The following is a 17432-nucleotide window of genomic DNA, read 5'->3' as shown; positions in this document are numbered from 1 at the left end:
ATATGTAGGGCAAGGAGTCCAAGGAGTCCAGAATAATGCTGAAGTTACAATCCTGGGGAATGGAAGGTAGTGGTTTCTTTGATGGAAATAGGAAAATTGGAAAGAGCATCACTTTGGGATCAGTGCTCATTTTCTACATCATCTGTCATATTCTTCCTATTCAACTTCAGACCCTGACTACACTCAGATGCCTTCCCTATTGTTCATCCCTTGTTTTGATTGAACTGCAGAATTTTCTTCTGAAAATCACCTGTCCATAAATTTTGGTCATTTTTCATTGGAGAATGGCTCTATTTTTTTATTATTAATTTAGCTCGATTTCCCATATTTTTAAGAAATGATTTATTTTATTTTTTTTTTTATTTTTTTTTTTTTGCTGAGGCAATTGGGGTTATGTGACCTGCCCAGAGTTACACAGCTAGGAAGTGTTAAGTGTGTGAGATCAGATTTGAACTCATTTCCTCTTGACTTCAGGGCTGGTGCTCTATCCACTATACTACCTAGTTGCCTGAGAAAAGATTTTTTATCAGAGAAACTTGCTGTAAAAAATTCCCCCAGTTTCCTGTTTTCCTTGTAATTTTGGTTGTTTTATTTATACAAAACCTTTTGAATGTAATCAATATTATCCATTTTGCTTCCCATGTTCTTCTCTAATTCTCATTGGCCATGAATTCTTCCCTTATTTCCGGATAATTTTTTCCATGCTCCATAATTTACTTATGATACCACCTTTATTTCTAAATTATATACTCATTTTGACTTATCTTGGTCTACAGTGCGAGACATTGATCTTTGCCTAGTTTCTATCACTGATTTTTAAGTTTTCCTAGCAGTTTTTATTGAAAAATGATATTGTCCTAATAGTGTGGAACTTTGGGTTTATCAAACATTTAAGTTACTTTGATCACTTCTATATATCGTAAGTCACTTTAATTTTTAGCCACCATCATCAGATTGCTTTGATGATTACCACTGTAAAATAGCTTGAGATCTGGTACTGTTTCAGCCTGCACTTTTGGCCAAAAAGATGAACAGCATATATACTGTGCCGGTCACTATAAAATCCTCCCTGCTTTCCATTGTTTCTGAAAGCAAAGTCTTCAGCCCTTTGTTACTCATGCTCTAATTGCTTTTGTCCACTTGTTGGGATTGCTAGTTGGGGATTATTGCTTCAGATGCTGATTTGAATAGGGGCCTCTGAGACCCTTTGCACTTTAGAGAGTTTAAGAAGGGAATCTACCAAACACTCTAGGTCTAATTTAGTTTTGTTCTTAGTGTGCTTAATCCTTTTATAAGCCTGGAGGCTAGGGAGGAGAGGGTGGAGACATCAAGGACAAATACTGAAAGGATTTATTTGCCTTCCTCTTGTTTCCACAGGCAAGGGAAAAGAAAAAATAGACTGATTCAGATACTTCATCTCTATTTTCCCCATCTTGGATTCTCACAAACCACAACTTTATTCGTTTTATACCAGGACTGTTCAAGTCAAAGACTTGGGGAGTGAACAAGGGCTCAGGCAGGACAAACTGATTCCTCAACTCCAGTTATTCTTTTATGCCTCTTTTCCTAATAAGATATAAACTCCTTGAGGCAGCAGCTTTTAAGTTTTGTCATTGTAGCCTCAGAACCTAGCCCAGGGCAGTGCATGGCAGGTACTTCTTGTTGAACTGAATTTTCTTCTTTTATGTTTTGCTTCCATGTAACATTGTCCATCCTTTGGTTTCCAGGTTACAATGGACGAAATCTACCCCAACCGCGTACCAGTAAGTGTTTTTATCCACCAAGTCCCTTTTGAGTCTTGGGTCCTCTGTGAAACCTTAAAAATTGCATCTACCTCTCTTAACATCTAGGCTTTGGCCCCAGGGAAATAGTGTGTATGCTAGCTATTCCTTTAAAAAATTCCTACAACCCACCCAAGTGTCATGAGAAATGTGTCCCCAAAGAAGGATGGGCTGCCTCAGAGGGTGGTCAGTTCCTCATCACTGAATTTTATCAAAGAGGAAGGATGCATTTTTTTTCTGTGAGATAATTTAGAGGGCATCCTTGAGCTAGATACCCTCTGCAAGACTTCCAGAGCTCAGATTCTATGAGAAAGAGACCCCAGAGCTCTAGAGTTTTTGAGCTCTTCTCAATATTGGCTATATGGCCATCAATTTCCTGATTCCCCTTTCAGAATTTGGATGGTGATTACTTTACAAACTTACCTACAGAGAGGTCAGGGATAGATGGTCAGATGAACTTCAGCTTTGTAGGAAAGAGCAGTATGTAGTGGAAAATCATCTCATGAGATATCTAGTAATCCTGAATTCCATTTCCCCTAAGAATTATGTGACTGAGAATCTATCTCAGCTGATGATCTTCAACTTCAAGACACACACACACACACACACACACACACACACACACACACACACACACACACTATTCAGCCTTCCATTAAGCAAGCATTTATTTAGCACTATTTTCAGCATCTGATGCCATTGCCCAAATGACCTCTGTTTCACTCAGCTCTCCTCTGTAACCATGGTCTTAGTCCTTATCTAATGACATTCCTTTCCGCAGCTCCAGGCATAGCCACTATATCACCATCTGCGATCCCTCTGGGACCCACTGGGTCTGGACACTGGACAGGTAAGAAAGCAGAAGCTTCAGTACCTTGGAAAGTAGTCACCCAGCTCTACCCTTAGGCCGAGGAGAGAAGGGGATATTTAAAAGAGACCAATTCTAGGTCTTTCCAAATGTCTATCAATCATGTGTAAAGCCAGGGCAGGAAAATATAGGACTCTGGGTGGTATGCAGGAGTCCCAGAGCACAATTTTCAATCTTAAGCTTTGTGGGAACATGTCGTCTTATGCTTCACTCAAAAAGCAAAGCAGAGGAAAGCCAGTGGTGCCCTCGGGATGAATGCCAGGGACAGAAGCATCCCCGTCCCCTCTCATGATCCCCGAGTCTTCCAAAGCTCAGACAGGATTTTTTCCTCTCTCTTCTTGCAGCTAGTGACCCCCGACTGCAACCTTTCACCCTGAACTTCACCATCACTAATCTGCCCTACACTGCAGATATGGGACACCCAGGCTCTACCAAATTTAACAACATAGAAGGGGCCCTCCAGCGACTGGTGAGATTTTGCACCTCTCACTCTATACCTTAATTCCTTAGCCATCCCTTATTTGTCTGAGCGTTCTCTAATCATCTTCCTTTGTCAGCTGGGCCCTTTGTTCAGAAACAGCAGCATTGGCTTGTACTACACTGGATGCGGACTGATCTCTCTGAGGTAAGGCCCTAGAAGCTGAAAGTTGGGGATTTGGGAGGCTTCTCCCCTAGGTACCCCAGCATACGCCTTGATTTCATACTAGACTTCCAATAAAGGTATGTTTCTTCCATGTTTCTCTTGGGCTCCTGTACTTAATTCCCAAAGTGCTTCATCCCCATCCTCTAGTCCAGGGTTTTTGGGAACATGATTTTTCTTGTAAGTCACTGTGTGAAACAAGTTTCCTTCTGTCAAGATAGTTTTTCTCCACTGGCACCTGTGGCAGTTCAACACACCTGCCCTTTTAGCTAGTGGGAGTTTGTCAGTCATCCTAATTAATGTCACTTATTCCAAGCTGCCTCAGGCTCATCATCCAATCTTTGTGACACAGCACCCCAGGGAAACATAGAGTCCTGCACTGGAACTTCCCTTTCCCCAGAAGGTGGGATTCCTGTCAGCTTTTCTGTCACGTTGAATGTGTCTTTTCCTAGATCTATGATGGATGGGTCAGCAACCAGAGTGGATGCTATATGTGTGCAGCAGAGAGGCCCCACCAGTCCAGTCTTCGACAGAGAGAGGGTTTACCAGGAACTGAGCAATCAGACGCAAGGCCTCACTAGGCTGGGGCCTTATACTTTGGACAAAGACAGTCTCTGCCTCAATGGTGAGCGGTCACTCTTATTCCAGTGGTAAAGTTTTGGGTTTTCTCTCTTTTCTCCAAATATTCCCTCCCCTGACTCTCTCTTATGGACCAGTAGCAGGATTATTGCTTCATCAAGGATTAGGACTAGATGACCCAGGTCCTCTGATGCTATCAGGTGGAGCATGAGTCAGCAAGCTGCAGTTCCTCTCTACTGAAGTGAATCCAAGCTCTGATTAGGTGACACCCTCAGGCATAACTTCATTCTCCTCCCCCAGTCCTAGAGTAAAATGTTCAAATCCAAATTAATCTAAATTTGGTTCAAATTTTAAAAATACATCTCTTCTGTGCAGATATTTGGGGATGAAGGCTTTTCTTAGGGAAAAGTATCATCACTTCTCAAAGATGAGGAGAATTGCTACCCCAAGTCTGGCTGGGGTTGCTGCTTCCCTAGACCTGAAATCTCCTCTTCCCCCCAAAAAAACCTAAACACCTCCATTCCCACATGCAAAAACCCACTCTCTTGGAATCTACTGAAGGATGCTTGCTAGCAAGATGGATAAGCAAGTGAGTTATGATCAACATGAAGAACTCAGAGACATAAAGGAAGATGTATAGAATAGATGTGTAGTGAAGTAAGGTAAAGCAGGAAAACATCCATAATGTCTGCAGCAATGTAAATGGAAAAAAGGACAAAAGCCAGAAACTTAGCATTATCAAATTATAACAGTCAAGCCTTGGCCCAGAGAAATGTTGAGATGGGGGAATGTGAGTGGGCAATACTGAATATGCTGTCAGATGAGGTCACTATGTCAGTTGGTTTTGCTAAACTGATTATAAAACACTTTATTACAAAGGAGACTCAGGGAAGAGGAGGAGCAGGCTATATTCAGAAATAAATCTAATATAAAAATGAAAGGGCAGCAAGAAAACTTGGGCAATGTTTTAAAGTTTTTAAAAATGAGTGGGCCACCCCTCACTCACTCACACCCCAGCCCTTCATCTCTGATGCTGATTCCCAACAAGGCTGGCTTAGTATCCACTCTTCAATCTCAGGTTGCCAGTGTACTTTTGTAAGGTCCCTATCTCTGACCACAACTTCCTGAAGAAAGTATGCTAAAAGGGAGAGCTAGATATGGAATCAGGGGACCCAAATTCAAATCCTAACTGATACTAGTGGCCCCCATTAGCCACAGTCTCTTGAGCAGTAAAATGAGAAGGTTTGACTAGATGATCTCTAAAGCCCATTCCTGCTCTGAGTCTCTTCCTCCCTCCTAGGCTATTCATCCCAGAGTACCCCCGGACAAGGGGAATACCAACTTGATTTCAGGATCATCAACCACAACCTTACCAACTCTGACCCCACATCCCCAGAGTACCAAGCACTACAGAGAGACATCCAGGATAAGGTAGGTTCCTGTGGCCGCTCCCCTTCATCCAAGTTTCTTATTGGCTAATCTTTGGCTCTCATCATTTATGGATGTCTTAAGTAAAGGGAAGAGGGTATATATTAATTCAGGGAAAGGACATAAATCAGTGTGAATGGGAGCCTTAATGTATACATTTGGTCATGTTTCTCCTCTGCTCAAAACCCTCTAGCAGTTTCTTATTGAGTAAAGTCCAAGGGTTCTTGTATGGCATTCAAGGCCTTTCATGATAATCTAGCTCCACTCAGACTTTTCAATTTTATCTATTACTCACTTGCATCCACTCTTCACTCTAGCCATACTGGACTACTCTCTGACCTACCCACACATCATATGTTCTCCCCCTCCTCTCTGCTTTTTTTCATGCTGATTCCTAGACCCAGAATGTCCTTATTTCTCTTCTTCCCGTGAAGAAGACTTTAAATTCTTCCTCAAATACCATATCCTCCAGGAAGCTTTCTCTGATTCCCCTTCCCTGGACCAATAACCCCCGATTCATAACAACTGTTCCCTTGGGTCTTCACATCATAGAACAGAGTATTAAGAATCCTCTATCTCTGTCCTATTCTCTTACTAGACTGCGGGCCAAAGTTTCATCCAAACTTTGTACTTTTTATTTCTCCAGTCTTAAGTACAGCTCTCTGCAAGCTATAGATAATGAGTATTGGTTGAATGGATGCCAGATTTAGTCATTATAAAAGAAGGTCTATGGCCAAGAAAATGATATCCGATGTTCCTACCTCCATTACCTAGGAGAATGTCATTTTCTGCCTTGCTCAAGACTTTTAGAGTCCACCACAAGCCTGCAACTCTTGGGACCACAGCTCCATTGCCATTGTACTTTCCTCTATGACTAAGCACATGTTCTGTGCTGCATTTGGCAGCAATCATATCTGAGCTATCCTTAGGAAATCCAGGAACCAAAGGGAGAAACATGGTGGAGAGCTTTTGGGTGAAGGCCAATGAAGAGAGGAACAAAAATATCATGACATTATACTATAGACTACTTTTTAACAGAAAGAGAAAATAAGTGAAGGGATTTAGGAGAGAATAGATTAGGTACCTGCTATAGAGGCACTGTATACCATGGAGGCTTCACTCATACAGACATCCCCTGGAGCTCTCTCTGTCACAAGCATAGCAATTTCTTGATTTGCCTTAATGATCCTTTCATCCTTCAAAAGGTAAAGGAACCATTGAGCAGAATTTATTGTTCTGCATCTTATTCTTACCAAGGAGGAGGAATTTGATGTAAAGGTGGGCATGATGGCCACCTTGGGGAGAGGTAATCATTCCATCTTAGAATTTGTGATTGTGGAGAGTTTAACTTGGAATAACTCTATCTTTAGGAGATCAGATCTCAAAGGGGCAGAGGAAGGAAAAATGGAATGTCATGGCTTAAAACTATCTGGGGGGAAGCCAGTCCAGAAGGAATAGCAAGCTCTCCAGAATGAAATTCTGAACAAACAGTTATGATAAGGAAGAAAATGGAAAGAACAATTTGTATATACAGGGAATATATAAACCAACTAGAATTTTCCAAGACATAAAAAAGACATATAAGGAAGATGGAAACAAGGAAAGGTAATGGAGGATGAATATAAATATTTTTTAAAAGTCATGGTGTGATACTATATGAATAGTATCAGAAGTGCTAAATCTCTGTATGCATCGAGATTGCCAAAGAAAACTCACATACAACAACAAGGGATTGGTAGATATTTTGGGAAAAAAGGAGGAGGTTCACTGAAGGGCATTTCTGCCTTAACAAATGGCAGAGAGACAGCCTAGCACTTCAACTTTTTTCCTCCTCTTTTTCATTGCCAAGGGGAATGATCTTTGGTCTGAATAGGACAGCACAAAATGGCTAAAAAGGAACTGGTAGCCAAGGCAAGTAGGTGGGTAGAAAGAAAATGCTTAATTGCCCTTTCAATCATAAGACAACTATAACCTAGGACACGTAAAGAATTAGATTAACTGATGAGCTGTTGTCAGTGATCTTTGAAAGATTGTGAAGAAAAGCAAGAAAAGAATCATGAAGTATTAAGCTGTCTCATGGGGTTAAAGAAAAGCAAATGTCTCTACTCATTCTTTTAAAGAATAGGGTTTGCAAACCTTGGTCTACTGAACTTGACTTCAATTCCTGGCGAAATTTTTGAACCCAATATTAAAGGGTTGTTAGTCATCATTTAAAAAAGAAAGCAATCATCACAAAGACTATCTTGTATAGGTTCATCAAGAACAGGTTGTGCCATTACTAACTTTATTTCCTTCCTTGACAGGGTTGCTAGCCTAGTATCAATAGCCTAGAGGAGGGATATCGATATAGTTTACCCATATATTAGAAAGGTATTTGATAAAAATACCCCATGCTATCCTTTGGATAAGATGGAGAGATGTAAAGATATTTTTGTTGTTTAGTCATTTTCAGTCGATTTCTACTCTTCCCCATTTGGGTTTTCCTTGGAAAAGATAATAGGAGTGATTTGCCATTTCCTTCTCCAGCTCATTTTTCAGTTGATTAAATTGAGGCAAACAGGTTAAAGTGACTTGCCCAAGGTTCCACAACTGGTAAGTGGCTGAAGCTGGATTTGAACTTGGGCCTTCCTAACTCCAGACCTAATACTCTCTCCACTAGCTATAGCTGCCCATAGATGATCATATAGAGAAACAGTTTCAAAAGTAACCAGGCCCCAAGAGAGCCAATGGTTCAGTGTCCTCTTGGAAGCAGATCTGCAGTGGAGTTGCCAGGAATCTGCTTGGCCCTGTGTTATTTAACATTTTTATTAGCTTCTTAAAGTCATGGATAGCATTCCTCATCAAATTTGCAAAAGGTACAAAGTTGGGAGGGGTAGCTAACCTATTGGATGACAGGATGGGCTGAATTGATTAAGATTAAATTTAATAAAGATAAATGTAAAGTCATACATTCAAGTTTTTAAAAATATAGCAGTGGTTTATATGAAAAGAGCTTGGAATTTTATTTGGATCACAAATTCCTCATACAGGAATAACAGGGAATATCCAAAAAACAATGATTTAGGTTGATATTAGAGAAGTGACCCCTTTCCGAGGATAAAGAGGCTTTGCCCTACTCTAGTGACCTTTTCCTTGGATGAGAGAATTGTAGTGGGGAAGAGGCAGCAACCCCCATGGGTAGGATGAGGAGCAATTAGTGGATCTAAGGAAAAGCTTTGTAGCAATTAGATACAAAGTGGTTGTCTTGTTGGTTGTGGGTTCTCTCCCTCTCACTAGAGGTCTTCAAGCAAAGGCTGTTGGGGATGTTGGAAAGAGGATTCTTGCTCGTGTTGACTTTGCTCTTGATGCCTTCTAAGATCCTTTCCAGCCATGAGATTCTGTGATCTTTCCTCGGTGAGCATTAGTCAGAGGTTTCATGCACACTCCCCTCTGATGAAGAACTAGATTCCTATTAGATCCTCACCCCGGACCTTCCACTGCCTTAGACCAAAGACACTGAAGCTCGTGTATTTAACACTTGTTTGATCTGGAGACAATCATTCCACCTTCCAGACCTCATTTTTCTCATCTGTACAATTAGAAAGTTGGACTGAAGGGTTCCTTCTAGTAGAGCTGTGATCAGTGGTCCTTCCTGAGGCATCCAGATTTGGAAGCTGTTCCCCATGCCCTTTCACTCCTTGCATTCTCCGCTAGTATCAGCCTTAAGGGCAAACAACTCCTGGCACAAGGACAGTTTAGAGGTTAGACTCGCCCGAGATCTAGAAGAAATCTTGGCTGTGTCTTATGCAAGCAGCAAGTCTCACTCAGAGGGTCTTCAGGCCCCCACTCGCTGTCCAACCTCCTCCCAACCTAAAAAGCCTGTAGTTTCTATCCAAAAGTCTTGTTCTGTTCTTCCTCTCCTGAGTCCAGCCAAGCAAGAACTTTTCCTGAGCCTCCTGGTCCCACAGAATCAGGTCTCTTCTTCTTTCCTCCACCTGTGCTCAGTTAAGGGGGCTCACTCACCCAGATCTCCTCTAAAATAGGGCGATCTGAACCACACACAATACTCCAGATGAGGGAATGGAAGGAAAACTGACTTGGGTGGGAGTCAGAGTTTACTTCTCACCTTTGATGTTTATAACCTAGTGAACCCTGGGCACTATATATTTCTGATTTGCAGTTTTCCTCATCTGCAAAATGAAAAGGCTGAACTCGATCTCTGAAGTCCCTTTCAATACTCTAGATTTATGTGCCTGTCAGACAGGACCTGAACAGACTACCTTCCTTAGTCCTGGATATATTGTCCCTCTTTCTGGAAGGGCATCAGAGGTCCTAAGACCCTAGGCTATTCCCTTTTAACACAAGATTTTGACTATTAACATATAATGTTCCCAAGTCCAGACCACTCATTAATACCTTCCTTTAATTATGTTGCTCTAATTCCCTCCACATATAAAGCTTAAACATTTCTACCATCCATATCTTTGGTCCACATCAGTAGAATCTCTATCAACTCATGTTTCCCCAATCCCCTGATCCTTTGATCACTATCTTCCTTCCTTCAACCATCCATCCACCATTCATCTACCCACTCATCCATCCATCCTTCTCTCTGTCCATACATCTATGCACACTAGTATCTACCTATCTATACTACTAGTCTCTGCCTATTTATTTCCTACCTTTCTATCTGTCTGTCCATTCATCCACACAACAAATAGGATCCAAAATGGGACCAAAATCCATATGGGACCATGGGAAAGATTGGAAGATAAATGGCGCACAGATTTTACTTTTAAGGAGTTTTCATTCTAATAGCGGAGCAAGACATATCCACATGTGAAATATGAGAATGAAATATAAGGGCAAATGAGTAGATTAAGTGATAGAGTGGATAACACATAGGAGCCGAGGTTAGGAAGACCTGGATTAAATTCTGTTTTAGAGATTTACTAGCTAAGTGTGTGACCTTAGACAGGGTCACAGGTTACTTGACCTCCCACAGCCTTAGTTTTCTCATCTATAAAGTGGGAATAATAATAGTACCTCCATCACAAGGTAGTTATCAAGATCATCATAAAGGGCCATGGAAAATATAGTTCTAATTTTGAAAGGCCTGGACAGAGTGCTATAAGAAATTTTAAGAGGAAGGATCATCTTTCACTTGGGAGAGGGAGGAAGGGCAGGACTGGGAAGTAGTCTTGGAGGAGATATAGGGAATATAGAATGAGAAAAGGAAATATGGAGCAGTGGAAAGTATTGAAGGATTTCGAGTCAAAGGATCTAGGTTAATATCCTTCCTTTTTTATTTGCTACCCATATGACTCAATGGAAGCCACATCTCTCTAAGGCCTCAATTTTCTTAATTGTAAAATGATGTGTGTGTGTGTGTGTGTGTGTGTGTGTGTGTGTGTGTGTGTGTTTGTGTGTGTGTGTGTGTGTGTGTGTGTGTGTGTGTGTGTGTGTGTGTGTAGGACAGGCATTGTAGGGTGGATTGGATGACTTTCCTTCCATAGCTAAACTGATGATTCAAAAGAAATTTAAGATGAAAAGGTCAGGTGGACCCAAATTGTGGAGGGCCTTGAATGTCAGATTTTAGAGGATTTTGATACTTTAAGTAAGTAATGAGGAGACACTGAGGGTTATTTGGGGAGAAGAATGACATGATCAGAGGAGGTATCAGGAAGATGACTCTGGCAGTTTGTAAAAGATGGACTAGAGAGGACATAAAGGATGCAATTAGTGCATCCCAGAGAAGGCATCTGGGAGCAATTTATGGAGGGATACTCCGTAGGAGCCATAGTGAGGCAATCTTTTGTCCCCCCAACCCCCAGCAGTCCCTCCTTCCATCAGTGTTCACATCCTTGTTTCCCCCCTCCACGGAACAATATCAATCCTGCCCCCAAATGATGAACTTTTGATAACACTTACGTGGCACTTTTCTCCTGCACTAACATTCCCAGCTATGGCTCTGCATTTCCAGTGGAGGATCCAGGGGATTATTTTTCCTTCCCCATTTATTCTCTGGGCTTGTATACCTTCTCCTCAGAAGACCTGGAATCAAACCCTGCCTCTGGTACAAACTAGCTATGTGACCATAGGAAAAGCACTTAAGCTCTAGGGGCTCCAGGTAGCTCTCTAAATTGCAGGGCAAGAGTGATCTGGATTGCCCAGAAGAAGAAAGGGAGGGAGGGAGGGAGAAAGAGAGGGGAGGGGATAGAGGAAGAGAAGTGGTAAAGGATGGGGGAGGGGGAGAGAGAGAAAGAGGAAGAGGAGGGAAAGAGCTGGAGAAAGAAAAAAGAGATGAAGAGGAGGAGGAAAAAGAGAGGGAGAATTAATGAGAGAAAAAAGAGAGGAAAGTGAGAGAAAAAGAGGGAGAGAGAGAAAGAGAAGATGAAGTAAAAGAAGGGAAAAGACAGAGAGATAGAGAACAGAGTCTGTAGGACTGTCTCATAGCACCTTTTTTCAGCTCACAGAACGGATCCCCCAAGCTTTCCTTGGGCATTTGGGGGATAGAGGGAGGAACAGCGATGAGGACACATTCTGGTCCATCATGCTGCTCTCTATTGCAGATGACACAGCTTTACTCAAGCAGCCAGCTCCAGGACAGATTCCGCTACTGCCGCATCACAGGCCTCAGGTAGGTGTGGCTCTGGCCACTTACCCCAAACCATCCCTCCCCATCTCCCCGCCCCCAGTGCTGGCACTTAATGGATAATTGATTGCTCTTCCCTGACCCCTGCCAACCCCATCATTGGCTCCATCTGGGCCAGCCTGCCTGCTGGCTTCTGACAGCACTAAGATCTATGATTTAAGACTCCTGGGGACACTCAGGGCAAGGCTAGCTCTGGACAGGACAAATTTATCTCCAGTGCCCTTGTGAAGAAACAAGAAAAGGGACTGGGCTTCTTCCTTCCCCAGTGGGCCCAGTGGCAGGGTCTCAACGGATTGCACAAGCAATTGGGGTGAATCCCAGAGGATGTTTCATGCACCTTAGACCTGAACAAGAGGCTTTAATCCCATATGGCTATCTCTGCTAAAGATCTCTGGTAAAAGAGAACTCAGATCTTCCCAAGCCTTTGCCTTCCATTTAGGAGAAATTCTAATTGTTTTTTCTTTCATCAAAATAAATCTGTCTCCTGGCAAGGTATAACACTGGATATATTGCTGGGGTCCCATCACCTCATGGTCCTCCCTTAATCTTCTCCCCAGTGACTTCAATATCCTTGCCCTTTCCTCTCCTCTAATCTTCCCCAGGAGGTTCAACCTCCACTGGACTTTGTTCTCCACCTCTTCTTCCCTCTCCATCCCTTTCTCTCCATGCTCATGCTTTGTATTTCCTCTTATCGGGTTCTATCTTACTTTCCCAGGCAAGCTCATAAGCTATTGTGGGCTCATGAATGAGTAAATACTATTGGTCTAATGTTACCGAAAGTGTCGAAAATACCTCAAATACCCACAGATAACATTTTTATTTTGCCCCTTGGTTTTTCTATAGTCTTCAGATTCTGATTATAGAGAACCAAGGTTTGAATCACAGTTCTATTGTGGGAGGAGATGGAGAGTGAGGAAAAGAGAAAGGGCGACAGAGACAGAGACAAACAGAGGCAGAGACAGAGACAGACAGAGACAGAGACAGAGAGACACAGGCTGCATGAGCACTTGTCAAGGATGTTGCTGAAGGGAGCAGGTTGGGCAAGATGGCCACTGAGTTCCCTCCCAATATGGAGATTGTCTGAGTCTGCAGTCTCAGGATACAGGAGAACAATCTTTTAGTGCTGAAATGCCATCATGGGGCGAAGCAAGCAGACTATCTCTGGGATTCCAGCAGGGAAAAGTAAGGCAAATACAGGAAGATTGTACAGGAGAGAGATTTCCACTTACGGTGAGAATATCTTTATAATCAGAACTGCTGGTAGTGGTGCAGCAGAGAATAAGCAGCCTGTGAGGGATACTATAGAAGAATTGTTTCCCTGCCAGAGATTTGATTAGGTGAGCATGTATCTTGAATGCCTAGCACAGTACCTTGTACAGAGTAGGTGTTTAATAAATACTAGCTGACGAATCAGTTCATCTCTGAGGTTTTGTGGAATCCCCTCATCTTGCTTTGCTGAGCTAAAAGAAAACCCCAAAAACCCACAAACAACAACACTTCCTCACTTCAACCCAGGACTGTTTCTTTGTGGATCAAGGTCATAGTGGGATAGGCAATTTGGTTCCCATCTGTGTCAGACCCCTGGTCAAATGTCCTATGATCTTGGTCCATAGGGTAGGCTCTGTGTTGGTCACCTGCACTTGCAGCTTCTCCTCCAACCTGGATCCTGACACCATCGGACAAGTGTTTCTGGACAGGACCCGGAATGCCACAGCCCACAGGCTAGGGGACTCCTATGAGCTGGATAACCTCCAAGTGACAAGTAGGAGAAGATACAATGGCCTGGGATTGGGGAGAAGGAAATAGAAAGGGAGGGGGAAAGCTGCAAAGGGGATGGGAGATGGGAAATAGTGAGCAAAAGCAGAAATCTTAGAAAGCTTGTGCCCCCGGAAGTTGGGATGAAATTAAGATTTATGGGTTTGAAATATTGAGCTAGGACATTCCTTAGAATATAAGGCATAACATGGCTGAAATAGCAAGGTTCTTAGAACCCAGAAAGTCAAAGCTGGGAGAGCCTTAAGAGCAGAGATTATTAAAGGCTGACGGGCCTTTAGAACACAGAATGCCAGAGTTGGGGTGGGGAGGGTATAGAACACAATGTCAGAACCAGAAGCTCCCTTAGGACACAGAATGCCAGTGTCTGGGGATAGCATACAGAATGTAGGATAGTAGATCTAGAAAAGGGCCTCAGAAACTAGTCTTCAACCCTGTAATTTTGCAACTGAGCAAAATGAGAGCAAGCAAGCAAGACATGACTGCTCAAAGTCACAGAAAATTAAGTGTCAGAGCTGGAAAAACTAATGAGACTTCCAGACCATCCCTACACTCCCCCAGCCTCAGACAAGGAGCTGCCCTGTATCTGTTCAGGGCAGATCCTTCTCACCTTTTCACTTACTTCTGAGAGTGAATCCCAGTGATAAAGGCTTCCCTGATGTCAAAAGTGGGCTCCTGAAGGGGCAGAGACGACTTACATTTTGTTCCCTTCAGGCTTCCCCCACCCCCTTCTCTGTTCGTCTATTGATGTTCAAAGTTCTTTCATTTAGAAAACAATTTATTAAGCATTGTAAAATGAGGTAATATTTCTAAAGCACTTACCACAGTGCCTGGCACATAACAAGTGTTTGTTCCTTTCCTTTCTTTTTAAAAATTTAATTTATTTTTGTTATACTTTAAGTTCCAAACTGTCTCCCTCACCATTTTACACAGATATAGATATAAATATGCAAAAACATACTATACATTCCTTTTCCCTTCCTTCCCCTCCCCTTTTCTTCTTCTCTGGAGTCTATTGCTGACATTTCAGAGGCACAGAGAACTCCAATGAGGGAACCCCCTTTGTTAGTTTATATTAACTCATGCTTTGTATATTAAAGTTTTAGGACATCGAGAGGTAAAGGCTCACACAGGCGCTATGTGCCAGAAGCAGCTGCCACTTAAATCCAGGTCGTCTTGACTTTAAAACCAGCTCTACCCACTTTTCCATGTTGCCTTCCAAGGGGATAACAGAGGAAATAATAGGGGAGGCCGGGTCTGTGATTTCATGCATGAACAGAGCACTTGGTCAAAAAAATCTCCTTCTACCAATGCACATTTTAAATCTTCCTGAACCTTTTTTGGAGAGTTGGCTGGAGATAATAAAGATGATTGCATCATAAATACATTAGATAGGGACATAATCTGTGAGGTTCTAGAGGACTGTTTATTCCTGACCCAGGGCATTCAGGAAGCCTTCCAAGAGGAGGTGGTATTGGGCTGGACTTCCTAAGCCTTTGTGCATGTAACGCCTGGGGGCAACACAGATGCATAAAGAAAGTGTCCTGGGAAAGGTCAACCTCAGACAAAGTTTAAAAGTACCAGGATGGTCTCTAGGCAGATCTGATGAACAAACTTCACTGCACCCCATCTTTTCCACATGCAAAATGAGGAAACCAAACTCTTAAGTGACTCTCCAGCTCTGGCTGTCTGTGGTTCTAACTCACCAGACTTTTCCTGGGAGCAATTGGGTACTTCCTAGCTTCCTGAAATGGACACTGGTACCATGTATCTTAAAAGATCAGGATAAGAACCAGAGAAAGGGCCAGTTACCTTTCTATCCCTGGAGAAAGGGGCTGGTCTATGTGGCTTCTCTCTGGTCTCATCATCACCATCATCAATCTTTTTCTTTGTTCTTTGCCCAGAACTGGAACTAGCCTTCCCATTGAATACAGCTAAGCCATTGACTGATCCCAGACCCCAACACTTCCGGTTGAACTTCACCATCACCAGCTTGTTCTATTCCCAGGACTTGAAACATCCTGAATCAGTCGAATATAAAGAAAACAAAAATGGCATTGAGGATGCGGTGAGATTCTAGTCCCTTCCTCTGGGCTTCTCAAGAGCTAGTGCCCAAGTGGGGCTCTCCAAACATTTCCCTGTCACTTTCCCCAATATGTGAGCCACATCAGAGCTTTAGCAGAGCCTGGACACCTCCATACACTATGTTCCTTGGAGAATAAATAGGAAGAACGTTCAGTCTAGACTCTTCAAGAGGATAGTGTCAGGAGGGCACCTGTGGAGGCGGTGCGGGGAGGGAAGGTTTTAAAACTGGGGTTAGTGGGTTTTTTTTTTTTTTTTTACTGGACCTGTATTTCATTGATATAGAAATGTTGCAGTGAAGTGATTCCCTCTACCAAAGCAGATCAGTACCTAATCTGCAACTTATAGGGAGTTGCCTGTTACATGAATCAGCAGGATACCCAGTGGGTAGTGCTGAATTTGGAATCAGGAATCTGGGTTCAAATCCTGTCTAAAACATTATTTGTGACCCCTGGCAAGTCACTTAACTTCCTAGCCTCAGTTTCCTCATCTGTAAGATGTGGGAGTTGGACTTGATGCCATTGAAGGTCCCTTCCAGCTCTAAATTGAGGAAACTGATTGGCTTAGCATCAGGTGTCCAGTATGTTATGGAAGGAATTCAAATTCAGCTCTTCCTTGAACCCAAGTACACCACACTATGTGTAAGGGGGCAGGAGAAAAGCCAGCAGAGAAGAGATTCAGGGAAGGGGATGGAGACAGTAGGAAGTAGGAGTGACTTTAGATACCAGCCAGCTAGTAGCCCCTTCATATTACACAAGGGAGTCACTGGGTGGGAAAGGGGTCCACCGATTTACCCAGGATCAATCTGATAGGGAAAAGGAAACAAGTCAGTGGTTTGACCCCGAAGCGGGGAAGGAAGATCTTTCTAGAACACTTTATACACTGGTGGGCGGCAGGGTGGGGTGCTCTGTTGCATTTAGGATGGTCTCTGGTCCCCGGAAAGTCTTCCATCCATCAAGACCCATCTGGGCTGGTATCTGCCAGATGGAGAAGTTAGCCCCATAGCATGACTTGAAAGGGTTTAAGTATTTTTTTTTTTCTGGACACACAATCTGGCCTGAGGATTGGATCTTAGGAAATAATCTTTTTTTTTTTCTTTTAGCTAAACCAGCTCTTCAGAAACAGCAGCATCAAGAGCTACTTTTCTGACTGTCAAGTGCAGACTTTTAGGTGAGATTTTTCCCCAGGGACAGCTCTGTCTAGGACTCTGCTTTTCTCAGGCTTCTCACCCCCACGATCCCAGGAAGTGAGCAGTTGTTGGGGGAGACCAATTTTCAAAAGAGACCATGTTCAAGACAGAGCGTCCCTTCCTCTGATGTGCCTTGGGTGCAGACCTCTTCTCTTTCTTTCTTTCCTTCCCTCCCCTCTTCTTCTAAAAGCTGCTTCAAACCAGCACGGAGAGAAGGGTCCAGGAAATACAGAAAGCAGCAAGCTTATGTCGTCAAACTGTCTGGAAGACCAATCACTCACTCAACAAGCATTTATAAATCTCCTACTATGTCCCAAACAGTGGGACCGGTGCTGGGGAATATGCAAAAATACACAGCTGAAGCAGTCTCTGCTCTCAAGGAGGTTACAGTCTAGGAACGCAACATGTAAATGTATAAGTATATACAAGAGTATGTACAATTAATCAGCCATTCAATA

The 17432-nt window shown here is 42.9% G+C and overlaps 1 protein-coding gene across 1 annotated transcript in view; it reads left to right on the top strand.

Moving 5' to 3' along the window:
• Positions 1–17432, top strand: part of MUC16 (mucin 16, cell surface associated) — a gene marked incomplete in the record, with an annotated part of 203838 nt that overhangs the window by 182579 nt on the left and 3827 nt on the right. Inside the window, 9 exon segments of the mRNA XM_074301797.1 lie at positions 1728–1763; positions 2563–2631; positions 2994–3118; positions 3207–3274; positions 3742–3914; positions 5169–5299; positions 11848–11915; positions 13544–13692; positions 15608–15771. Of these exon segments, the coding sequence (XP_074157898.1) occupies positions 1728–1763; positions 2563–2631; positions 2994–3118; positions 3207–3274; positions 3742–3914; positions 5169–5299; positions 11848–11915; positions 13544–13692; positions 15608–15771 (983 nt within the window).

The sequence above is a fragment of the Sminthopsis crassicaudata genome, chromosome 1 (genome assembly GCF_048593235.1).
Source record: "Sminthopsis crassicaudata isolate SCR6 chromosome 1, ASM4859323v1, whole genome shotgun sequence".
Classification (NCBI taxonomy): domain Eukaryota; kingdom Metazoa; phylum Chordata; class Mammalia; order Dasyuromorphia; family Dasyuridae; genus Sminthopsis; species Sminthopsis crassicaudata.
The sequence above is the reverse complement of the archived record's forward strand: the minus strand, read 5'-3'. Positions and strand labels throughout refer to the sequence as shown.